This window comes from Callospermophilus lateralis, unplaced genomic scaffold (genome assembly GCF_048772815.1).
Source record: "Callospermophilus lateralis isolate mCalLat2 unplaced genomic scaffold, mCalLat2.hap1 Scaffold_73, whole genome shotgun sequence".
Classification (NCBI taxonomy): domain Eukaryota; kingdom Metazoa; phylum Chordata; class Mammalia; order Rodentia; family Sciuridae; genus Callospermophilus; species Callospermophilus lateralis.
In genome coordinates, this window is record NW_027515346.1 from 2,161,803 (window position 1) to 2,188,018 (window position 26,216).

At 38.0% G+C, this 26,216-nt stretch overlaps 1 protein-coding gene across 1 annotated transcript in view; it reads left to right on the forward strand.

Annotated features, from left to right (window-relative positions):
• Nucleotides 1–25,247, forward strand: part of LOC143389378 (VPS10 domain-containing receptor SorCS1-like) — a 93,233-nt gene extending 67,986 nt beyond the window's left edge. The window contains 9 exon segments of the mRNA XM_076842488.1: nucleotides 6,513–6,659; nucleotides 15,239–15,341; nucleotides 15,607–15,683; nucleotides 17,659–17,750; nucleotides 19,324–19,431; nucleotides 20,941–21,058; nucleotides 22,532–22,661; nucleotides 24,395–24,514; nucleotides 25,243–25,247. Of these exon segments, the coding sequence (XP_076698603.1) occupies nucleotides 6,513–6,659; nucleotides 15,239–15,341; nucleotides 15,607–15,683; nucleotides 17,659–17,750; nucleotides 19,324–19,431; nucleotides 20,941–21,058; nucleotides 22,532–22,661; nucleotides 24,395–24,514; nucleotides 25,243–25,247 (900 nt within the window).
• The last annotated feature ends 969 nt before the right edge of the window (nucleotides 25,248–26,216 follow it).

The window sequence follows — 26,216 nt, forward strand, 5'->3', positions numbered from 1 at the left end:
TGTGTGGAGACTCGTGATTTGTGCCCAGCCAGAGACTGCGGCATCTGGTGGCCCGTACCACAGAAAAGTAAGAAAATCCATACATGAGTTAATAAATAACAGAAATGAGCATCATAAGAGATGGGGGAGACAGGGATGGAATATACAGAGTGCGCACTTCTGCTCACTTTTGGGGGTGACTAAAGAGGATGACTTTCATTGTTTATATGCTTCTACGTGCCAGTCATCTGCTGTTTCTGTACCTGCGTTCTCTTGAAGCTCTTTTAACAGAGGTGAACTGTTTCAGCTATGAGCGTGTAGATGGGTCCATATCTCAGGAATCTCCATTGTTGATGGGTCCTTAGGGGAAATGCAGAAGGAAGCAAAAGTCTCATTAAAACCATTTTGTTTGCACATACATTAAAACCTGGTTACTCCATCCTTTATTCTAGCACTACATGTGTATAGGGAATGAGATGGGAAAATGTTGAGGACAAAGTGTTGGTGAACAAACTCCTGTGGTTTAATTATTAAAATTCCAGAATTTTCTCTGAGTGTGAATTTGATATTGAACATGTCCCTTGTTTAAGATTGTGAAGAAATGTGAGCCAGAAAAGTTGGCTACAGAGTAAACATGTTAGAAATGTTTTTGGTTGTTGTAGATGAGATATAAAAATAATAGCAAATATTTGGGGGTGGAAATTTTGTACAAAGCACTGTGGAAATAATTTTCCATAACTATACCATTCAATCCACATTTGAACTTTGGAATATAGAAAGACTATAATCACTCTCATTAAGTAAATAGAGGTTGAGATAATATAACCATTTTTGCAAGGATTCAAAGCTAGTTTGTGACAGAATTAGGACCTAAATCCAAGGGTCTGTAAACTCCTCTGTATGAAATATTGTTTCTTCCCTGAAAGATTAGTATCTGCACTTGTTTCTGATTGCAGATGAGTAATGGCATCAAGATTGAAAGACATTGCAGGGCAGGAAAATTGCATTAGACTTTGCCTAGCAGTGGAAGAAACCATACAGGAAGAAGAAAACTATCTGAGGGAATATTTAATATGAAGAGAATCAGCAGTTGATGACTCCAGACCTATACACCACCTTCAGAAGCAAGTCCTGGCTTATAAGGCAGTAATTACACACGGCTCCAAATTTTTGTGTGGTGGATGCATGTGTGTAAGAAAAGCCTCTAAGCACGTTGTCCTAAGACATTGTTATTCCTGAATAGCTCAAAAGTTCCAATAGCATTGTATGAGTTAAATAACAGAAGACGGCATGCTTGATGGTGGCCACAGCGAAAAGGATGTGATGAGTGTGTCTGAGACATGTGATTCCAGTGTATTTGTGTGGTGTGGATGATGAAAGGGAATCTGACAGCTTTGGACAATATCCTCCCTCCTTTGGGAAGGGAATAATAATTAATGATGATGAAGAGCCCTTTGGCTTAACATGCAATGACAGTTCACCCAAACTGAGTGGGAAAGGTTTTGTTGGGAGTGAAGCCACCTGGCTGACAAATTCAGAAGGCACAAGAATGTAGGCGAATGAATGAGCCATGACATGCATCAGGAAAGCCATAACCAGTGAGCAGGATGCCGTGGCATCTTTAGCACATTATGCATGTCCTGTCTTTAAAAGAGAAAACTCAACAGTCCCAGTACTGCTGATGTGACTTCTTGAAGAAAAACTACCTCTTACAAGATAGGAAAGAATGCTGTCCAACACAAGACATCCTTATTACAGGATGTAGAACAGGTTCCTGTCTCTCCAGGAGGAGAGTGTCTTTTGATCAGGGGAATAGGGGAAGAAAGAACATTTAGACCTTTTTTTTAATCAAGTAGGTTCGTGGTTGCAGAGGCGACCCTGACTGCTTCTGAGTACATGTCTCTTCTGGCTGAGATCTTCTCTTTAGAAGATAAAAATATCCCATCACAAAGCCCAAAGAAATGACAGTTATAAAAATGCTCTCTTTCTTGCCACACTTTTTCATCTGTTTTTAATTCTCCTCAAATTTTGACACTTAGGATTTTTGAATTAAGTTGAGAGAGTGGAAATAATCATCTCTCAATCACCATCAGAATAGAAATAAGGAAAATACCAGCCGAAGGCTGCTCTCAACATTACCTCTACATGAACCATTGGTGCAGGGGACAACCATCTAGAGAGTGAATCAAAAAAATGAGGAAGGTATATGAGGTTCTTCCTTTAAATCAAAGAAATCCCAACATCTAGAACATTCTCATTCTCAAAAAAAAAAAGAAAAGAAAAAAGAAAATCTGTTGAATAAAGGTACAGTGGCTTAGACAATCTAGGTGTTTTATCCCCAGTGCTTAAAAGAGTACATGATACATAGTAGATGCTCAGAAAATATTTACTGATTGACTGTTGAATACATTACTAAAGGATGACTAAAGGGTATTTTCCTATTGTCATGATATCCCAATATGATATTTCTCTCAGGATACTCAGGTAAGAGAAAAGTTTGAAAAAGTAAAATAGCCACAGTGTTATGAACTCTAGAGTTAGACTAAAAATGGAGTCCAGATCTCAGCTTCTCTAGCTGAATGACATTAGACAAGTGATTGTCCACATCTGAGCCTTGGTTCAATCATCATCACAATGAGGATAAGTAAGTGCGCCGAGAGACCCAGGAGCTCATGTTTGCAGGAGCCTTTCAAGAAATGTCCCATTATTTATTAGCACTCAGTAAATTTGTGTTATTTTTGTAGTTGTTACATCTTCTAATGCAGAAGTCTTACTACCTATCTTAAGAAAACAAAATTGGGGCTCCTTGTACAAAGTGACTTTACCTTTAATAATTTTAAGGAAGCAATATGGTGAAGTGAACAGCAATCCAAAGGTTATCTTAAGGTTGGAGACTGTAATGTAAGAGTTCATAAAAGAAGACAAAGTTGAACTAACCTGTGATAAGAAGTATAAAGAGTACAAGAGAAATCTCAGGGAAGATTGTCATTCATAAGAAGATTCTACAGTTGTTGAGACCAAGATATAACCATGTATATGCAAAACAAGTGGAAGAACAGAGAAATGTTAGAGACAATCAAGATGAAAAGAGGTTCTTATTTCTGGGAAACGGTTATAGAGCTGGATCTTGAGGTAGAGGTAGAGACACATCGAGAAGTTGTCAGAGAAATTAGGGGTTGGCCTATAAGCATGAAGAAAGCAAGATAAAAGAAGAGACAGCACTGTAAGATGCTCATGCTCAGGTACAGTAAATGTTTGAAGTGCTCTCTATTAGGTTGAGGTTTAAGCTATTGCATATTCATATTAAAAACCTAGTAAAAATGATAACTTGGCTTCTATATTATTAAAAAACAAGAAATAATTTTTCATGACCTTTGAGATTTCTCTTATCCAATTCATCCATATGAGAAGTGAAGAGAGAACAGAAGCTTCCCAAGACACCCAGCCCTCTTGGAAGTCTTTCTGCAGAATTCAGTGGCATAAAAGTTAACAGCTCTTTCCCCAAAGAAGATGAGCTTCCACCAACGTGCTGCACCCTTTTCAAAGGAGTGCCTTTGCTGGAAATGCCGTGTCCATGTGAAGGCAGAATTTCTGCTGGGAATACTACATTTCCCCACCCTTGCCATCCTTCAGTTTTACTAAATTCTTTTTTAAAAATTTTTTATAGTTGTAGATGGACAGAATGCCTTTATTTTATTGCTTATTTTTATGTGGTGCTGAGGATAGAACCCAGTGCCTCATGCATGCTAGGCAAGCGCTCTGCCACAGAGCTACAGCCCCAGCCCTTACTCAATTCTTAAGCATGCATGTAGTGTGGTCACAGAAGGAGGTCATCTGGCAATATAAACATGTTCTTTCATCCTCAGTGGGACTTCCCACCTTACATACACCCACAAACACCCATGCATACCCACACAATTTCACATTTGGAAACCTTTTGAGATCCATAGGCCTGCAATGAGAAGGAACACAAAAGGCATTATGATATCTTATTTAAAAAGCATTAGAAGAAAGTACCTCCTGCATAAATAAGGTTGCAGTGAGAAACACAGATGGATTGATGAAGCGCAGAGGCAGAGCAGAGTGAGTGGCACAGAACCTAGGAGCAGGGCTGACCATCTTTGCATACCAGGCCAGAGAGCAAGACAATAAAAGACACCTCAAATGGATAAAGTGCCTTGGCTGTAAGAGGGGAAATAAACAGACTCTCTCCAAATCTAACCCCTGTTGATACACATTCCCTCTACTTTGCCAAGTTTTTATTCCTCAAGATAAACCTGAAGGCCAAGCTGCCAGAGATGAATTACAAAGCCCAGCTCTCTGCTCAAGTAGCATTTGATAATGCCAAGCAGTTGGGGCCCAATAAAATCACCACTTCTGCACATCAAATGAACCAGATCTACACATGCATAACCCTGCTCTGCTGCCCTTGCCAAAAGGAGGAGAGAGCAGGAAGGAAACTGGGCAATGAAAATATGGGACTAGGTAACATTTTTATTTCTTATCATAACCCTCTAGAGTAATGAGTGACTAACTAAGACAGAGTTGTTTCTCATTTCTGATTATGGTATAGAGAGAAGATCAGCATGACTTTGTTGAAAATTCTGATATATGAAATTTAATTTTTAAACAGACAGTTTGGTCATATTTAAGTTTCTAACAGCTGCTTGAACATATGCAAAAGTAATATGGAGTTTCCTGGTGAGCAGCCCTTATGGAGCTGGTATAGCAAATAACTAGATATAATTTGGAACTAACATAGTGTCATTGGGAGTTTGAGTGCCCCAATAGCTCCTGCCTAACTCTTTTTTTTTGAGAATTGACAGTGCACAATAAATTGTCCTAGATGCTGTTGATTTCCCAGAATGTGGCTAGTTTTCCTAAGTACTTCAAAGTATTCCTCTCAGCAACTCGTTTAAACCATTTATTTGTTTAACAAACTTGTAGTTCCAAAAGAGTCCAAATTTAGCCCAACTCTAAATTATCCCAGATGGCAAATCAGCAGGTACAAACTAATGAAGTCTGACTGTGTCCAAAGCAAAGGCAAAGCGTGTGTCTTCTATTGATCGAAGCCCAGCCTCTTTGATTTGCCACATTTGGAGCTGTAGTTACTGAAAGAATTTTGAGAGTCATACAGATTTGAGTAGGAAACCCAATGCTCTGTCATTGTAAATCATTAATTTTGTCCGCACCTTAGTTTTCTCATCCACAGACTGGGATAAAAGTTGCTAAAACAGGTTGATAGCAAATGTTGAAGTTTGTCTATGAAGGACTGGGGATAGTGCTTGACAGTATTGTTTCACTCATCTGATTCAAAATATTCACTTGGTAATACAATGGTTCCAAGTTAAGTAGGTTCAGAGATGCTTACTTATCCACTTATGCCCCACGCACGTGTCTCGGGTAGCTTTTAATCTAAGTCTCCCCTCCCTCATCCTCCAAATGTGGCTCATGAGAACACTCTCTCTTGGTTATTGAGAGCATTAAGCAAGATGCTGCACATGCAGAGATGAAAAGCACAACTCAACACATTTCAGTTCTTTTCTTCACTGCTCTCCATTATTTCTGGATTGGGATTATTTTCTGCAGGGTAAAATCTGTTTGATCAGTCCAGACCACCTGAAAATTCAGTTCACAGTGGATAACTTGTTATTGCACAATTTTGACAATTGGTCAATTATTACCTCTTCCTTAACATATGGAAGAAAGAAAATAGTTATCTTCTCAGAGTTAAATAATTGATAAGAACTGCTAATGGTGAGAACAACAACATTATAATGGACAGGGATCAATTAGTGATTTAGAAAAACAATGTTTTCTTAAGTTTTAAGGTTTTTCTGAAATGTACACTGCATTTGGTGAATTAAAAGAGATCTTATACCAAAAAAAAAATCACAACAGTAATTATATTAGAATCTTTGACTTTTCTCAGTTGCCCAAGGCTGCAGATAGCTCAGTAATTTAGTCATTGAAAGCACAAGCTCTGAAGCCATTGAGTTCTGGGTAAAAATCCTAGGCACTTACTGTGTGTCCTTACTGTAACTTGGGAAAGTCCCCTTATCTGGATGAGCCTGAGATCTCATATGTGGAATAGAGAATAGAGTGATTTTACCCCCCCAGAAGGACTGTTAACAGGATTAAATGAAATACAATATTTAAGACTCTGGGTGCTAGTCTAGCATACAATAAAAGTAGTGTTTCTTTATTGAGCACTTAGAAAGTAACAGAACTGAGCACAACCAGAGTTTATCTCTGGCAACTGAAGGCTGCTGCCTACCTACCTTAGGATAATAATAAGCTTCTGTAAAACTTGTATTATGATCCCCATACAACAAGGGGATGATCTGCTGCTTTCTGTCCAACTGTCTGGGGAGTCATACCTAAGTATCATCTGCCCACCTCCATTCTCACCCTGTTTCTTTCAAGACAAATGCTCTTGGCTGAAGTTTGACAGCCTACTTTAAAAAAATGTAAACAAAGATGTCTCTTCTTCTCAAATTGATGTATTTTTCAGCCATGTCCATTTTCCCCAGGTAGCAGGGATAAAGGGAATGTTCTTGGCTAACAAGAAGATTGACAACCAAGTGAAGACCTTCATCACATACAACAAAGGCAGAGACTGGCGTTTGCTGCAGGCACCAGACACAGATCTCAGAGGGGACCCTGTGCACTGCTTGCTGGTGAGTCCTCTTGGTGGAGTAGAGCACCCCCACAGAGAAGGCCTGGAAGTGCCTTTAATAAGAGGATAAAACTAGTTCTGGGATTTTTGTTCAGTTGATGAACGAAATGGGCAGGAAAGGGCATAAAGGCAGAGTTTGCAGAAAAGAATCACAGGGCTGCCTTTGTGATGAGCCAAGGAGATAAGAGCATACGATCAGTCTTGTGCTCATGTCCAGGATTTTTATTTTCCCCAGTTTGTTTTTTGTTTGGGAGATTTTTGTTTGTTTCTTTCTTTTTGAATTGAAACTAGGGTCTCATGCATGCTAAAGTGCTCCCTTCCTCTGATGGACATTAGCTGCCCTTTAACCAGAGTCCTGATGAAGGACCTCGAATGGTAGTTTCAGGCAGAATATGATCATATTCATTTTTCATGAGGGCGTACCCTAAATATTCTTACTTTCTTGTGAAAAATTGCCTGTTACAGATCTTATGAGGAATACATTTAGCTGCAAAACTGGTGAACTGAATGCAGAATTGTGTGACATATTCCCATGGTAATGTTTGCTTGCATTTTGAAAGAAGTTAATGCCTCAAAAAAGGGTTAAGAATTACCAATTTAAACCCATTTATTTTCTTTACATTATGTTCCACTCATTTGTCTGAGTGTTCAAAGCTTGGGCTGAGAGAAGCGATGGCCTGTGGAAAAATATGACCCATTGTGTTTTTCTAAACAATATCTCACTGAAACACAATCATGTTTATTCATGTCTGTATGGTCTATGGCTGCTTTCACTCTACAAATGCAGAATCAAGTAGTCCTGACAGAATATGGCCAACAAAGCCAAAGATATTTACTTTATAGCCCACTGAAAACCAGTTGCTGACCCCCTGCTTGAACTGTGCTTTTTTTTTAATCATTTCACCTTTGGGCAATATATATATATATATATATATATATATATATATATATATATATATATATATATATATACCAATGTAGATTTTTTATATATTTAATGATATCACGGTATCCAAGAGAAGGGTCAAAGCTGGATCTTGCCTTCACGTAGTTTTCAGTCTACTTCTCTATTTGAGTGAGGTTAAGTTAATAAATGGAAGATTGTAGGGTCACATCTTATCACTCTTAGTAGCTCTGAGGCCTGCTCCATACTTGATGTACCAGGAGATACTCAGTGCATGTAGGAGGAGAGAAAGATGAATCGTGGATTAAAGTCTCATGAAATCAATATGATTTGTTTCTGTAAAATAGTTCAGCAGTTGTAAATGAAGGAAAAGGGAAGGTAAAATAAAAACCTCTTGGTTTGTAGAAGAAGACCACTTAGTTTTAGCAGGAAGGGCTTGGTGCATGGTGCGTGTATATTCAGCCTGTCATCTTCCTGCCCGTCTATCCTTGTTCACACTCTGCACAAACCTGACTTTGATGTTACCCTCCCTTGGCTTGCTTCTTCCCTCCTACAAAGCCTGGATGGTCACTTAGCAGTTTCATCCTGCACAGCAGTAGGTGGGTCACCCTCCTACTCAAGAAGACGCCAGCAGCTAGAGCTTGACCTTATTAGTTGCAGAGGATATCACAGTTGTCACTGTGCAACAGGGAAGCAGTCTAAAATTCAGCCTTCCACTCAGCTTCCATCCTTATTACTGGCAACTGGGAGAAAAACAGCCCTTTTTTATGGTGAATGCACAAAGCCGTTGACAGACTAAGTAAATATAATAGCGATTTATTGAATGTCTGTACTATGCAAGGCACAGTCACGTGGCATGAAAACAAACAACAGCAACAAAAACCCCAAACAAGTCCATCTTCCTAGCTAAGCTATTCTAAGTTGGAATATTGTGATATTTAGTCACAGATGCATTGAATGTACCAGTATCTTAATATGGTCTTCCATTCCCACCAGGTACTTTGCAGAGAATGAGAGTGAGCCTATGAGAGAGAATAAACCATGTGACATGGTTTAAAGGCTCTTCAGCCTCATAAATGGGTCACTAAAAATGGCTCTTAGAAGGCTGGGGCTGTAGCTCTGTGGTAAAGTGCTTGCCTTGCATGTGTGAGATACTGGGTTTGATCCTCAGCACTATATGAAAATAAATAAAGATACTGTGTGTTCATCTACAACTAAAAACATATTAAAAAAATAGAATGGCTCTTAGTTTTTTAGCTCAGTGGTAGAACACTTTCCTGGTATGTACAAAGCACTTGTGGGTTTTATTTTTAGCACTAAAAAAAGAAATTAATTAATACTAGTAATAATAAAATAATAAAAGTGATTCAAACCCAACAGCAAATTGTTCCCTGCTTCACCCCAACCCAGAATCATGAAGTCATATTGCTGTGCCTCCAAAATAAACTTACACTATTAGTTCCTTCCCTACCCCTGCTTGGACCATTCTAATCCAAGCTACAAGCATGTGTCACCATACCCACAGTGCTGGATCCTAACTTTCTATCCCCATTTCTATCTGGCAATCCATTCTCCACACAATAGCCAAAGCAAACTTTTTGTTTTAAAATCAGCTTCATTGAAGCAAAACAGAGAGACAAAAAGCAATTACTTTAAGAGAATACTTTGATGAAGTTTGACAAATGTATATGCCTACTATCACAATCAAGGTGGGATATTTCCACCACCCTAAAAATCCATCTGGGCTCTTTTGCAATTAGAATCACACTCCCACCCCTAGAAAACCCACTCTTCTTCCTTATATTAAAATAGTTTTTTTTCTCAAATTTCATAAAATGTTATCAACTTAAACTTTTGAAAATCCACATCATATCTCTCATTAACTTCAGCATTCAAATGGTTTTCTAGTTCAAATTCCTTATCATGACTGACAGGTCCCATATGATCTGGCCTCTGTCTACTTCTCCCTCATCTCTAACCTCTAGCTCCACCTTCCTTACACAGAAGCCCTGGTTCAGAGGGGCAGGTTCTTTTCACACTATGAATAAATATAATGTATTCATTTATGTCTTGGAATATTTGAATTTCTTATTATTTCTTTTAAAATGTCCTTCCATTAATCACGCTTTTTCTTGGTATTCAGGTTCCTACTTCTCAAACTGCTTTCTTGAGAATCCAGTAAAGTTATATTCACCCTAATTCTTTTTTTTCCCCATGACCTCTACTCTATCTGAAATCAGCACATATATCCATTGACTTTCTCATCCACCTTCCCCTGTTAACTGCTTCACCAACATGGGACTGTGCCTGTCTTTCTGGCCATTCAAAGATCAGCTCCAAGAATCATATCTGCCACAGGGCAGGTGCTCAACATCCATACCATGTTTGGGAGTTATGCTTGGAGTATACTTGAGAGTGTTGTTTGAGTTTCACATTTGGACTCCAGTGGAAGCCATGTGTTCCCTTGGATGATGACAAAGAAGGATTTGTTGTAACATCCGTCTCCTGAAGCTCTTGGGCTCAGGTTGGCTTCAAAGTCAACAAAATCACAATCCTCATTAAAATTGAGGAGAGATGAATTACTGTGATGGAGATGTGTGGTACCCAGGAGTCCTTTATCCTTCCTCCTTCATTAACCCTGTCGCTTACTGCATTTTCAACAAGGATACTTAAAAAACAGGTAGCTGACTGACGAAGGTAAAATGGCAAAGGGGTGGGGAGGAGAGACCAAAATCACTTTTTAAAAATCTGCCAAAAGGCCACAAAATAGCAAGGAAATTCTTTGAGCTACAGGAGACCCAGACTGTTGAAAACCTTCTTTAGGCTCAGGAGCTGCTTGGCAGAGAGGAGATAAAAAGTGATTTTAGATTGTGAGGACTTGGAAAGTGACAGTGTCACCAAAAGCACAGCCTAGTGATTAGAAAAGAGTTTTTTTTTTTTTTTTTCCAGCAGGGCCGTTACAAATGTGGAATGAGTTCAGAACTACAACCCCGAATGACATCCAGGGTAATTTAGGGCTGTATTTTTAGGACTTTCAGATTGATTGCTTGAAGGACTCAGCTGGGATTTCTTTCCTCTGAAGACTGCATTGTACAATTAGATAGGGTATTATAGGTCATGGTCCACTGGCCTCAAAGCCCTGGGATCAGGCTCCCAAGAGGCAAGATGTGAGCTGAACTGAGCCTGTGACAAATCCTTGGTCCCCTGGGGAAGGTGCAGTGTTTCATGCAGAGGGGCCCTGACTTCTTTATAGATTCCTTTGGCAGTATTTTACTGGAACTGAGCAGGCAGTTGCCCCAAGAGATTCATAACTCTGCTTTCCACCTCACTGCGCTGTGTGTGACACTACATGTTGTGCTGGTTTGGAATAGAACCGAACACCCCACACCCAGCCCATTGTCTGAGGGCCTCCCTTGCCTTTGCTATTAAATCTTTACTGAAGAGCTAATGAGTCCTAGCTCCAATTCAGAATCAGAAATGACACATAAATGGGTGTATGGGGGTGAGGTGGTTATAGGTATTTGGGAATTTGCTTGCTGCCTTGTTATTTATGAAATTCTGATCAGTCCTTTCAGTAGAATATTCAGATCAGTAGTTTTTTGGGGAAAGGTACTGTGAAGATAGTATCTAAAGGCTGTTATACAGGTTGGAAGGAAAAAGAATTTTAAGCTGGTTGACTCTCAAATATTCTCTAACCATTTGTTAAGTTCATTTATATCATAGTGTAGAAAGGTCTTCTATCATTTGGTAATTCCCTCTGGTCGTGAGAGTGCCTCAAACAGGGTAGATAATTAATGATTCACCTGGAAAACATTATGCTAAGTGAAATAATCCAGGTACAGAAAGACAATTACCACATGTTCTCATTTATATGTGGAAACCTGAAACACTCAGACTCTGAGGAGCAGAGGACAGATGGTAGGTGAATGGGGAGATGTCCATCAAAGGGCACAATGCTTCCATTAGACAGGAGAAGTAAATGATCAGTATTTAAGGTGAAAAACTAGTAGTGGTTCAATTAAATCTAGCAGACATTTATGAAATACTTGCCATGGCCAAACTATCTTGTCAGTTAAAATAAAACATAAAAGAAGAAAGGTCGTTAGAACCTAGAATTCCACCGATGGTCTTTCAGGGTTTGTGAGCTCCCTGAAATTGAATGGAAGCTGTGTGCTTGTCCTTGTGCTTTTATGTGATCCTTAATTTGTATCAGATTTTCAAAGATTATACCTGACCCTGCAAAGATTAAAGACTGAGGATCCAATTGTTCCTAGAATTGACCAATTGATGATGTGCCATGGCTCATGCATATGTGCAAGTCAGGCTTGTGACTGGTCCTGCCACCCTCTGTAAATCAGCTGCCAGGTCATTGGTGGTTTCAGTATGCATTCCTGTATTTTTTTTTCAAAGTTTTTGCATATTTTTCTTTTTTCACACTTTTTATTGGTGTATTATAGTTGTACATAGTGGTGGGAATTGTCGTGCGCAAGATATAACAACATAATTTGGACAATATTATTTCACACTATTTCTGGTATTTCCTCCTATATGCCCCCCTCTCTCATCCCTTTTCTCTGCTCTATTGATTTCTCTTTCATTTTATTTTTTAAAATGTGGAAATAGAAGAGATACAGAGAACTTCTATTGGAGCAAGCTGTGCTTTGACTCTGTTGCATTTGAGACAACCCTGGAAATATAGAAGCAACATCTGTGACCATTAGCATAGGGTAGGTAGGTGTACAGGGCCTGCTTGCTAACTTGATAAAAGAAGGCAGGAAAGAGCAGGACATGGTGGCCTGCACATGTAATCCCATCTACCCTGCAGTGTGTGGCAGGATGATTGCAAGTTCAAGACCATCCTGGGCAATTTAGTGAGACTATTGTCTCAAAATAAAATTTAAAAATAGCTGGGGATGTAGCTCAGTGGCAGAGACCTTGTCTATCTTCTGTGAAAGCCTAGGTTTAATCCTTAGGACTGCGGGTGGGGGTAGGGGGTGGGGGGTTGCTGTTGGGGAAAGTGTCTCTCCATGGTAAACTGTTCATAGGAATCCCAGAGCCTGGTCTTGTGTCCTGCAAGAACTTGGAGTCACTTTTAAAATCTCTCAATTAGTTTCAACTTTGGTGACTTTTAACTTTTTGACAGATGTCCAAAGCAGGTACAGAAGTTTAAATTAAAAAGTGACAATGAATCACTTAACATTGTTTTTCTTCACATATTTTCTTCACAGACTATGTAAATGCTTTGAAAAATAATATGAAAGAAAGGGGGAAAAAGAAAACCACAGAATATTCTCCATGTACCAGCTGGGGGCAATCCAGTACTACAAATGTGAGAGTGGAGAAAATATGCATCAAAAAGATCATTTCTAATGTTGCTGCTACTGTGCAAACTGGTGTCTTTTTCTCTCCAATCAATATGTCTTGGTCCGCTGAACACCATAGCAACAGAGCAGTGAACAGCCAGCCAATTGAAAATGTCCTGTTTCCTTTGTAATGGCAAGTTTCCCACACCAAGTAATCCTTGGCTTAAGTGGCAACTGAGCTTCACAGTCTTCCAGCTGTGGCAGCAGCTGGTTCAGGATTGCAAGCTGGGTATTCCCCAGTGCAGGAATTTTCTACACTCTTTAGAAGGTGCAGCAGGCTTTGCATTAAGCCTAGATGTCTAGTCATGGTGCCCAACCAGTCTGCTTCTTGGGATGCCATGGAAATGGTCACATTACTCAGATTGTATGATTTGTGATCAATTCCATGTACCTCTGGCATTGTTCTGAGTAGAATAGTTAATCAATGTCTTTCATGCCCCAATTAAAAAAATACAGTACTTGATATTGTATCCTTTTATTGATTCATCTTTTGTATTGGGATTCTATGCACAATTCCACAGAAGATGCAAAGAAGCAGTTGACGTGCTCTCTTCATTTGTAGAGTGTCTCTTTAGGAGATAAAACTGTACCATACCTGAAATAGATCACTCAGGATTGTGCACCATAAAATAAATTGTAGTTTATCAGAGAAGGGGAGGCTCTTTCTGATAAGCTGCAGTTGTCAGGAAAATGTTCACAGAGAATATGATTAATGCCCCCACTCTATCCTGTCTTAATGTTGGCTGAGCATTGGGCAATACTGACCTGGGACATCTACAGCATTTAGCAGTATCTATTCTAGTTTTCCTCTTGGACAAAAGGATGCCAGATACATGACTCTGGTGTTTCTTTTTAGAGGGGCTATCTTTCTTACTTTTACAGAGCATTATAAAGTGAAATGTTGTTTGAAAGTTTTACATGCAATTTTCATACAATACCAATTGATTGTTTCTTGGGAGTTTTACTTTCTGTGTTGACAGGAAAACACTCTCGTACTATCTGAAGTTTTATTTTGCCAGTATTTTGGTTACTTTTATTCCTGAGTTTCATTTTTAGCTCATCATTTACTCCATCCTATATAAATTTAATCATTGTATCTCTGTAGTCCTCTGAATATCTGTTGACTGAGACTTACAGAGCAGAATAAAAGTAATAACAGAGATACATTTGTGATTCCAAAGACTCAAGTTGATAACATTAGAAAGTAATCTTCCTGGGAGATGAAAAAATATGGGTTCAAACACAAACTTGTATTTTTTGACAACTCAGTACAAGAACTATTTTAAACAAAATTCGTAGAAGATTTATTGTCCTCTTTTTTCTTTTTTGGGGAAGCTGTTGATATCTTAATCAGGGAACTTGTTCAAGGTTTTCAGACATAGATAAACAAACCCCTCATATTTTCATTTAAATTTTTGTTACTAGTGCATTTTGTCTACAAGTATGACTACTGTATTGAACGGATTCTAGAAGGTAAGGAGGTGCAGGCCAACTTTGGAATTTTAATAGAGACACTGTGTCTGTTGTTTGGAGAATGTTAGGACAGGGGTACATGTCACACAGCCTTTTCCCAACTAAGACTGGGATTTCAACTGAAGAATGATTAAAAGATGCCACTGACTTTTTCAAAGTTCTCTTGGCCTGATTCAACCTTTTCTGGCTTCAGATTCCATTTCTCCTCTTAATCGTACCTGGCGATACCCTGCAACTCTTCTTCTCTGTTATTGATGTTCCCCATGTCTGAACATCTTGCCCACAGTTCAAAGCCTACTCATCCACCATTTTCTCCTAGGAACTCCCCTTGCCCAATCCAAAGTTGGACTGTGCCTCCTCACTTTCTAGAATCTCATATAATGTGTTGTCTCTATTTATCTTATGGCTGTTAAAATACTCTCTTTATAGTAATAAATAGAAAGATCTCATGTCTTCTACTTGAAATGTAAACTCTCAAATGACCAAATTTGAGGCTTTGCAACCCTGTCATAAACTTCCTCTAGAGTTTTATGTATGTGGTACTTAAATACTCATCAAATTACCAGATTGGCACTTATATCAGCAAATTACACCTACAGTGAAGGAGCTTTCTATTCTTGCAAACTTGGCAATTGTCTTACACTTAGTTGACACTAGATATTTGTGGAATGCAAGGTGGTAGTTGGGTGGACGAATGGGTGGTAAGAGGACACAGGAATGGGGAAAGTTATATGGGCTGATGGGATGGACAGATAGATGGATGCATGAATGCTCTGAATTGGGGCTTTAGGTGACCATTAGCTTTTGTGCTGTGATGACTCTCATTTCTTCCCTGTGTAGTCTTATTGCTCAATACACCTTCATCTGAAAGTCTCTGAGAATCACTACACATCAGGAATCATTGCCAGCAGAGATACAGCTCCAAGCATCATAGTTGCTTCAGGTAAGAAGCTTGTCTCCTTTGCTTGCTGCTGTAGATGGTGCTGATTTTAAGAAGCTAGATATCCGTGGTTCGAATTTAATGAGCAGGCTAGAAATATTTTCAAAGGCACCTAAACCATTAACCCTGAAGCAAGTATGTTGAAAACCCCTGCTTGGACAAAACGCTTGCAATCAAAATCCTTCTCAGGCCATTCAGACTGCTGATCTAGGCCATTGTTAGTTTTTGTGGAAAGTTCTTTTCACTAAGGGTGATGTGCTCTTTCTAGGTAATATAGGTTCTGAACTGTCAGACAGTGACATCAGTATGTTTGTCTCTTCAGATGCAGGGAACACTTGGAGGCAGGTAAGAAAAGACCCTGGGTTGTATTGCCAAAGTTTAAATAGCATGAAAATTGTTCAATTTGGTTCAAGTTTAGGAACTTATTTAGCAGTGGTACATGCTACATATGAATCCTAAAACATATTACGTGTTTTTTTTTTTTCAATAAAAGTCTCAGGCTGGGGTTGTGGCTCAGCGGTAGAGTGCTCACCTCGCATGTGTGAGACCCTGGGTTTAATCCTCAGTACCACATAAAAAATAAATAAGTGAAATAAAGGTGTTTTGTTCAACTACAACTAAAAAATAAATTTTAAAAAGTCTCAAACAAATCTTTTGAGTTTAGCAAATTTTTGTGCAGTTTTATTTCTTTTGTTATTTAATAAAGATAATTCTTAATTAGGGCCTGGATGTAAAAACATTTATAAGTGAACATTTTTTTAAAATTAGATCTGATGGAATTTTTCCCATAAAAGAAAAAACAGAATCCCTGTGGATTTATCAAATAGGAACTTGGAACTTGAAGGGTTGATTGTATATCTAATTCCAAGTTGCCACCAAAAATTTCCTTTGCCTTGAAGCCAGAACAGAGAACAATGAAATGATATAGAAATGGCCATTACCCAGGTGGTATTTTGAGATGCTTAAATCTCATGTGCAAAAGACAGAGTAATAACCATCAGGATGCATATGTTAGATAAAGTAGAAATGGAATCACTTTAAACCAATGTGTTTAGCTTAAATGCTTCCTGCCTTTCTTCTGAATGAAAATTAGATACCCATGGCTTATAAACCAGGCAGTTAATGAGGTTTAGCAATCATAACAAGATATGAGCCTAATGCATGGCTGTTACACTTCAATAAATATGTTTTAATAACCCACTGACATTTAATTATCATACAATAACTAGCACTGTAAATTAAAATCTAATGCACAGGTAATCACACTTGGCAATGAGAGCACTCTACTTTGAATTTTAGAAAAAAAACATCTACATGATAGTCCAGTTGCCACTTATTACCTTAAAACGTTTGAAGAAAATCTGTGAGATTCTCAAATTTTAAGAAAAGCATGGCAGGGAAAAAGAATTGCATAAGAAACCTCAGAGTAACAAATCTTAGAGCTATGCAGAAATTCTTTAAGAAAGAAGCTTCCTCTGGAAAAGAGAGACCCACTATCCCATTTTCTTCCTCCCAACACCCTAAAGAAGGCATGGAAATCTCTACTTCTATGGTCCTGGTGTGTGTCTTGGGTATAAGAAAGAAACAAGGGGAATAAAAGTATCTGTGTATAACATCCAACAAGGCTCTTGTAGCAATCTGACTATAAGTATAGCACACATCTGGTAGAGAGGATTTAGAGATGTCGCCTCATGTTTCCATTTGACTTCAAATTATTTGCTTCATATTTTGAGGAAGGCCCACTAGCACATGTGTCCAAGGTGACAATTTCATTTTGATCAGAACTACTTGCAACTTGGTGGAACTTTTGTGAATTAAACAAGAGTACCTTTCTTTGGTAACACTTGGAAAGTTGAAATAATTAGATAGAACAGGGTACAATAACACAGCAAGTCCCAGTTCCCATCAGGGACTGTTTGCATGGTCTTTGGCAAGTCACTACATCTGTCTAAACCTTAATCTTTTAATCTGTAAAAATGAAACTATTGAAGAAACCAATCTTTAAGACTCCATCCATCTAGAGATGCACATGCAGTTTCCTGATATTTTGACATCATTAAAAATGAAAATAAATGGATATTACCCTAATGGTAAGAGAATATTAACAAAAACACATACTAGATGTTTTAAAATTCATTTTCTTCATACCTAAATATCATTTTTACATAACGCCAATGGTACATGTAGCTCAATTCCCCGCCAAATTTAGGGAGATCTATTTTTGTCCTGGGAGGAATTTTTGCTCTCATATGAAAACTAATTCTCTGTACAGTAGGTGTGTGTGGGCGTGTGTCCATGTGTGTTCATTTTCCTCATCTAGATCTTTGAAGAAGAGCACAGTGTTTTGTACCTAGATCAAGGTGGAGTCCTGGTGGCCATGAAACACACTTCTCTTCCAATTCGACATCTTTGGTAAGGACACCTGCTGCCTGGGGACATGCACCTGCTGGTTCTGCACTACAGGACTGGCCTGGGAATCAGGCAATCACACTGTGACTGTGCTTAGTAAAGTGTCAAGATGAGCTTGAGTTTTATCTACACCTTTGCTCCACTAAAAGAAGATTGTTGCCTGCAGTTTTTGGCAGGCGGAAGGTAGAAGTATAAAAGCGTGGGTGAAGGGGGTGATTTTTGTTCTGAAAAGAAGAATTGCATTATGGTTTTCAAATGTGACAGTCACAACCTACCACCAGTACCTTTTTCTCTCATTGCAATCACAGGTAGAAGGATGTTCACTACTACTCAGTCTCTGAGTAGTTAAACTACTTAGTGTTACGTCCCAAATAACATCTCCTCAAATACAGAATGTGTTATGTACATTCTGCACAGAGATTAGCAGTTTATTATGGTCATACTCCTGTATCTCCCGTGAAGCTTCCTGAGCTTCCTTTTTTGAGGTGACATTCTGCCACTTTGCCTGTATGTCATCCCCTGGTGGATGTGCAAGGTCTACCTTCCAGAGTGGTTTCCAGTCGGCTTCTTCCTCTGTGTTTGAAAGTGACTGTCTCACATGTGAGCTTATTTGAAATCAAAAGCCTGGTTTTCCCTCTAAGTTGTCACTTTGATGACTAAAGAGAAGGATACAGAAGAAAAAAAACAAGGCTTAGTTAGCCTGGGGAACAGAAATCCACAGAGAAGGACAGCAAAAGAAAATCTCCTGTAACAAAATGCCAGAAGCTGGTTCACTCATTAAGAACAGAAATTTATAGCTCTCAGTTCTGGAGTCTGAAAGTCCAAGATCAAGAAGGCACTGACAGATTGGGTGCCTGGTGAGGACTCTGCTTTCTGGTTCCCAAATGGTGCCTTCTTGCTGTGGTATCACCTGGTGAAATGAGCAAAACAATTATTGAGGACCTTATAAGTCTTTAACCCTGTTCATGAGAGCTCTGCCCTTATAATCTGATCATCTCCCGAAGCATCCACCTCCTAATACTACCAACATATGTGAGGGCACAAACATTCAGACCATAATGGTAACCCTCAGAGTGGCACACTTCTCCACTCTCATTCTCAAGGGCCCATCCTTTAGTTCTCATCCATTAATTCAACGAGCAGAGCTATGATTTATAACAATGTAAAACCTGTCACATTTTGGAATTTGCCATTTAGAGATAGGTCTGTTGAAATCTATCTTCAGGATCACATGCTGCTAGATACCAGTGAGGATTTGGAGAGGGTCACACTGAGGTCTAAAGACTAATAAAATATCTAAGTTAAAAAAAATCAGCCAGAGAATCTTATTATTCCCATTTTGCACAATTCTCCCTTATTGGGATTTTAATGCATGAGTCCCACTGGTTTGGCTACCTATATTTGTGCCCTTTGATATAATGAAGAAGGCCTAATCAGATGTAAGGAGGACTCATTTTGACAATGCCCGAGCTGCCTTTAAAAATGCAGCCTTTCTTGGTTGATAGCATATTTTCTTAGAAAGGACTTTTTATATTTTCTCTTGAGACCCTTGACTGTTGTTTTCCTCTATCACTAGCTTGAGTTTTGATGAGGGAAGATCTTGGAGCAAATACAGTTTCACTTCTATCCCATTTTTTGTGGATGGGGTTCTGGGTGAACCTGGAGAAGAAACACTGATCATGATGTAAGTGGAAAGCTATGGTATGGTTCAGCCTTAATATAGGAGAGTAAATCCAAAAAGGTGTTTTACAGCTGAGACTGCTTTGATTTGATGCTGTTAGGTTTGAAGTTGTTATCACAGTCAGTGCCCCCTGCTACAGGAGTCCCTAGCAAAAAGGAGGAAAAAAACGTGAGCAGTCATTTTCTTGGCTCTGATGGGTTTGAGGAGACTCAGACTGGGGGTGGTAGCAGAAGAGAAAAGCTCTTTTCTTTCTATATTCAATGAGTTAGGGAAATTAGAAGGAATTATTTCAAGAGCAAATAAAACTATGCATTTAAAATTTTAATATAAGCAGAGTGTATATGCAGAAAATCTCAGGTGTCTAAGTATAATTTCTATTTCAGTCAGAACACAGCATTTGATCAAAACCCCACAAGGGATTTTATTTTTCTCTGGCTCTTTACCTAACCCAATTGTGAGGCATATTAGGAAGACCATGAGAACAATCTGTTCTTGTGAAATTGCATTTACACTCATTCTTGTCTGAAAAGTGATGATCATTAATTTGTGAAAGACTTGATTAATGACTCGGCTGCATATGGGTTTCAAAATATGGGCTTTGAACTTGGAATATGAAACTGTGATATTTCCTTCCCCTAGAAAATTGGCCATGGAAAAATAGAAAAGGAAGGTTTCAAAGTAGTTGATCCTGTCATCGTTGAAAATTTCAAAATCGAAGTAAATAATTGGCTTGTTTTCTAACCCCATACTGCACTTTTTTCAATGATAGAAAACATCAAGAAAAATTTAATATGCCTAATAGCTATGCTTTTGCTCATGGGAAACATAGCTAGATTAGCAATTTATTTTCTAATTTGCTTTTATTCAGTTTTTATATTTGCAGAACATAAATTTTAAAAAGCTGATCTAAAAATTCACTTTGTGGCTTTTATCTACATGTATGATTGTTGATTCAATCCCTGCATTAAACACCTGAGTCTCTGAGTAGGGAGAGTAGAATGTTCAATGTAGGAGCACGTCATTACCATTTGGCTGTGGTGTCTACTTCCCTAGGACTGGTGGAAACACCAAATAGCATGGAAACCAAAAACAAAAAACGAATATATTAGCTCTAGAATTTTCAAGTATAATCTTGGACCACCTAGAATGCACTTCTTGTGACTGTTTTCTTTGTCATTTTTGTCAATTATTGTTGTGGTACAACATATACAAGTAAACTCTTAAGTTAAATATCCTGAGATCCATCTGTACCCATGTTTAGTGGCTTGGATTTGGTATGGACGAACCTTTTTGAGCCTCAAGTTATCCATTTTCAATGAGGAGTCCATAATGGAATCCTCTTCATAAATGTATTTGGAGAATTAAAAGCTTTGACCCATATAATGTGCCTGGCATAACACATGACACCCCTGTGAACAACAGGTTCAGAGTTAACACAACAAATGCAAGCTCTTGTTAATACTGTTGCCATTGTGATTATCGTGTTTCCTTTTATCATCATGAACTCTGTAGAGTGTTTGGACACTTCAGCCACCGCTCTGAGTGGCAGCTGGTTAAAGTGGACTACAAGTCAATTTTCGACAGATGGTGTTCCGAGGAGGACTACAGGCCTTGGCAGCTACACAGCCAGGTAAGGGGAAGACAGCTAAGACTGAGCCCTGGGCAGGGGGTATGAGAGGTGCTCAAGGAAAGCTCATCTTTCAGGCTTAGAAACTGGAGATCTCTAAGCCAAAATGCCCATTTCTTCCTTTCTTTCTTTCTTGCATATTTTGCATGACACAGCACTGAACAAACTCAACATTTATATCTTGTTGTGAAGTTATTTCTGTTTTATTATGCTAGAATATAATGAGATAAAATTCAAATGTGCTTGGCTTAGACTTACAACTCAAAATGAAATACCAACTCAGCACTGAGTTTCAAACATAATTTATCTGAGCATGTCATACAGTGGGGGCGGGGTGAGGAAAAGATCTTCCATTTTATCTACCAATTCAGACAGAGGCAATGCATAAAATAACAAAGTAATGTTCCCTAAGCAGATCCAGAAAAACCCTTCCTGTCCATTTCCTGGATTCCCTGGGAATACATAGTACTTCTTGCCTCCTTCTAAGGTACTCAAAATATAGGAATACAGAATTATGAATAGGAAACTTTCCTACATCCTGGCCTCTTACTTAGTTATTCAGCTCACATCAAAAGGCTTGGATGAAAATGTTCCTTTAATTTTCTAGGGCAGGAACCATTTCTACAGGCCTCCCTGAGGATGTAGTGGAAGTTCTTATTGCAAAGCCATCACTTTGTTCAGCCAGTGAAACATGGTGGGCTCCAAACTAAGGAATGCATTTGCATGAAGATGTGTAATGTAGCCTCAGGAAAGACAGCCTAGAACCAATTAAACACAATTCTGCTCTCGTTGTTCAGAAGCACAAAAGAAGCTATGTTTGACAGTGGGCGCTGCATTAGCTAGAAACACCCTCCCTATTCAGAGGCTCAACAATAAAATTATCGCTCACTTACATTGCTGCTATTTTCCCCTTTGGGATGCATAAGCATTGTGATATTCAAAGCTTTTATTTATTTCATGGAAAACACTGAATTTAGCTCTCTTGTTTGTCTGGTAGATGAACATAAAATCAGTGCTATAAAGATGTGTGGGCAGAAGCATAATAAATCGGGACAAAATGGTTCTTTACATTTCTAGCAACACTCGTATTTCGTATGCTCATAAATGACCAACTGTATAAATCTTTTGTTAGAGGAGAATTGAACTTAATTACCACTGGTATGCCAACTAGTTATAATCTATCTTAATTATCTGTGTGACCTCTGTAGCACTAAGATGTAACCCTCCCCCAGTACCAGTTTGTTAAACACATGAAGAGTTAGGGATTTATTGGACAAATTCTCAGTACTTCCTAGGATTATCTTTATAGTCATAAATTATGATATACATCAAAAACAAAATGCTGTTAGCACAAAGTACCACACCAGAGTCTGTATTACACTAAGATTTGTGAATATCTCCCTAACCTTCCCTAATCTGGAACAGGAAACATACAAGCTATGTGCCCAGCTCTGTGTGATGATTGTCAGCTCACAGGGGGAAGCATGCATCATGGGAGCCAAGAGGATATACAAGAAGCGAAAATCTGAGCGGAAGTGTATGCAAGGAAAATACGCAGGAGCTATGGAATCTGAACCCTGTGTTTGCACAGAGCTGATTTTGACTGGTGAGCTGGCACCATTATTCCATGGAGTCATTCTATATTTCAAATACACATGGCCCTTGAAGAAAGTTTAGAATGGAAATAGTAGTGACATATGTAGGGCTCATGGCAAACCTTGGATTCTTATAAGATTATCTCTTGGGGACATCATGGTTACTAGTTATATGCCTACATGATGACAAAACCAGGCATTTCTTTAGATTTAAAGAGGATTAAGAAGATAGTTGGTAATTATCTTCATAGAGTTGATGGATACTTTGGTCAAAAAGAGAAGCTAGATCTATCCTATGTTACTTTGGACAGCAACTCTGAAAACAATAATTGTACTTTGAAGGGTACGAAGATAAAGTCTAGATAAATTCTTTCTGGAATCCAGGGTTTTCAGTAGGAAATGATGGTCTTATAAGGCAGTAAATTCTCTGTCTCTGAGAATTTATACCTGTCCTGCCTTTGGCACTGAGATCCTGAAATACATTTATAAGAAATCTTACCATGGGTTTTTAAGTCAGTCATCACAACCCTCTTTCCCATCATGCACTTTATTCAAGGAGGATTTGCAGAGGAAGTTAGCATGTTACACTACCTGTTAAGGTCTGTAAACAAGTCAGATTGGCACCTGTTATTTTGCCAGAGAAATGTTAAAGTCTGTAAACAAGTCTGGATGGCGCCTGGCCAAATGCCAGAGTGAGTGGTTTGTGAAGTAACAAAAGCAAGCCATTAAGTGTGGAGATTCCTTATTGGTTGACTGCTGTATCTATTTTATGCTAATTAGATAAGCTGTGTAAAATGTATAAATATCGCTCAGATCCTACAATAAAGGGCTTCCATTCCTGCTGCATCAACGTACACAAGTTATTCGTCACCCCCCGGTTATTTTGCCCAGCCAGCCGGGCTGCGGCAACTACCAGCTTAGCTTTGGCCTTATGTAACAGTCATTTGTTTTTGGAGAGCAAATTTATTCTCTGGTAGAAAATTTAAGAGGATAAGTAAGAAGAGATATCCCAATTCCCTGGTTTCTCCTGGAGACACTTCTTTAGGTTTATTTTATGCAATGTTCCAAAAGCAACAGAATACAACAGACACTAGTATGGCAGTATGTAAAAATGTAGATGTGTAACCGATGTGATTCTGCAATCTGTACATGGGGTAAAAATGGGAGTTCATAACCCACTTGAATCAAATGTATGAAATATGATATGTCAAGAACTATGTAATGTTTTGAAGAACTAATAATAATAAAAACATTATTTTGGATTTTATTTTGTCAAATAACATGTTTAAAATATGGAAGTAGTTGGGGTATTAAATATCAACTGTTTAACATCCTGTTAAGAATCTGCTAAAAAACAAACTTTCATACTTTATTTTGCATAGATGTACTACATTTTATGTCTTCACCAGTTAATAGTGTTGATTCAGTGCTGGTTTTAACTCTTTCTCAAGATATATCTCTGAGTATATGATTCAATGCAAAGAAAGGCAGTTTTTTATCTTTAATTCTATTTTAATATCTTGGATTACCAGATTCTGTTGTATATACATGTGGGCTTGTAATAGGTTTACAATTACTAGTAGAAGTGCTGTCTAATGTCTGCATTTTTGTGCATCTAATGTTCCGTAATTGACCCTTCTGGTAATCTTGAATTTTTTTTATGCTGTAAAGTAATAACTTTGAGCAGGATGAAGATTTGAACTCTCCTTTGGGATTTTAACTTGTCTCATTTTCTTCCTCTTAGCTGATACACCTCCTTCTGACTATATGCCACCTGATGAACAGCTGGGCCAAGATAATGCCCAGCCTATGGATACAAGCAATAATATGATTCCTCAGATTATGCCCAGTATATCCAGCAGAGGTAAGAGAAGTATATTTTATCTTTTATCAGAAAGTTATGTTCAACCATGTTGATTTTATTGTAACTGTGTTTTTTTCTTTGTTTAATTTTCTTTTTTAATCAGTGGATCTTTTATTTATTATTATTATACCTGGTGCTGAGGATTGAACCCAGGGCCTCACACATGCCAGGCAAGTGCTCTATCACTGAGCTAGAAATCCAGCCCCTGTAGCAGTTTTTATTTTATTTTTGTTTATTTATTTGCAGTGTCATAGGCCCAGTGCAGGGCCTACCACATGCTAGGTGAGCATTCACCACTGATCTACACCCCCAGTCTTGGCCACTTTAAAAGAAACAAGAACATGTATATTTTATATACTATAAATTCACCTTAAGTATATGATTGAATGATTTTGGAAAACATATAAATTTTGTACCCCAATGAAGTTTGAGAGCATTTGAAGGGATTCTCACTCATATGAACAGCTCTACATACCATTCCAATCTGTTTTCTGTATGTATAGATTTATCTTTTCTAACCATTTTATATAAATTGTCATGTAATATGTAATCTTTCATCTGGCTTGTTTCAAGTAACATAGTATTGTCAAGATACATTCATGTTATAACATAATAGCTTGTTCCTTTTTATGGCTGAACAGTGGGGTTTTTTTGTATAGATATACCACATTTTACCTATTCACCAGTCAGTAGGCACTTTAACTGTTTCTTGTTTTTGTTTTCTTTAGTATGAATAATACTCTTAGAAACTTTTGTATAAAAGTCTTTGTGTGGACACCGTTTTTGTTTCTTGGGAAGATACCCAGGAGTAGAATCGCTGTGTCATATAGTAAGTTTAACCATTGAAGGAAAACTGTCACCCTTCTCCAATGTAGCTGTAACTTTTTACACCTGCAGCATATCAGGGTATGAGTTTTTTGTAATCTGTTAACACATACTACTATATCTGTCTTTTTGATTATAGTCATTTTAGTGAGTATGAAGTGCACATTGTGGTTTCAGTTTTATACTTCTAAAGAGTAATGATTTTGAGCATTTTAAAAATTTTTCTTTGATGAAATGTTTATTTTATGTTTTTTGCCCATTGAGTTGTTTATCTTTTTATTAAGTTGTACAAGTTCTTTATATATTCTGGATTTGAATTCTTTATCAGAAAGTGATTTGCAAATATTTTATCCCAGTAGATTTTGTTTTCTTAATAATGTTTTCTGAAGCACAGTAGCTTTAAATTTTGATGAAGTCAAGTTTATCAAATTTTTCTGGATCATGTTTTTTGGTATTGTATCTAAGAAATCACTATCTGTTCCAAGTATGTATAGATTTATCTTTACAAAAAAATATTCTTCTGTGTTTATTCTATGTATTCTATAGGTTTAGCTCTTATATTTAGGTCTCTGATTCATTTGAGTTATGTTTGTGTATGCCATATGGTAAATATCTATATTTTTTGTTCTCCATTGCACTGACATCTTTATTAGAAATCACTTTATAATAAAAGTTTACAAATGTGAGGGTTTGTTTAGGGCCTCTCATTTTTGTTCACTGATTGTATATCTGTACCTCTTTGTCTTGATTACCAAAGCTTGATATTGAGGATTTTTCCACATAATTTTTTTATTGCAGTAAAATACACATAAAATTTATCATCTTAACCATTTTAAAGTCATATAGTTTGTTGCCATTAATTACATTCATAATGTGC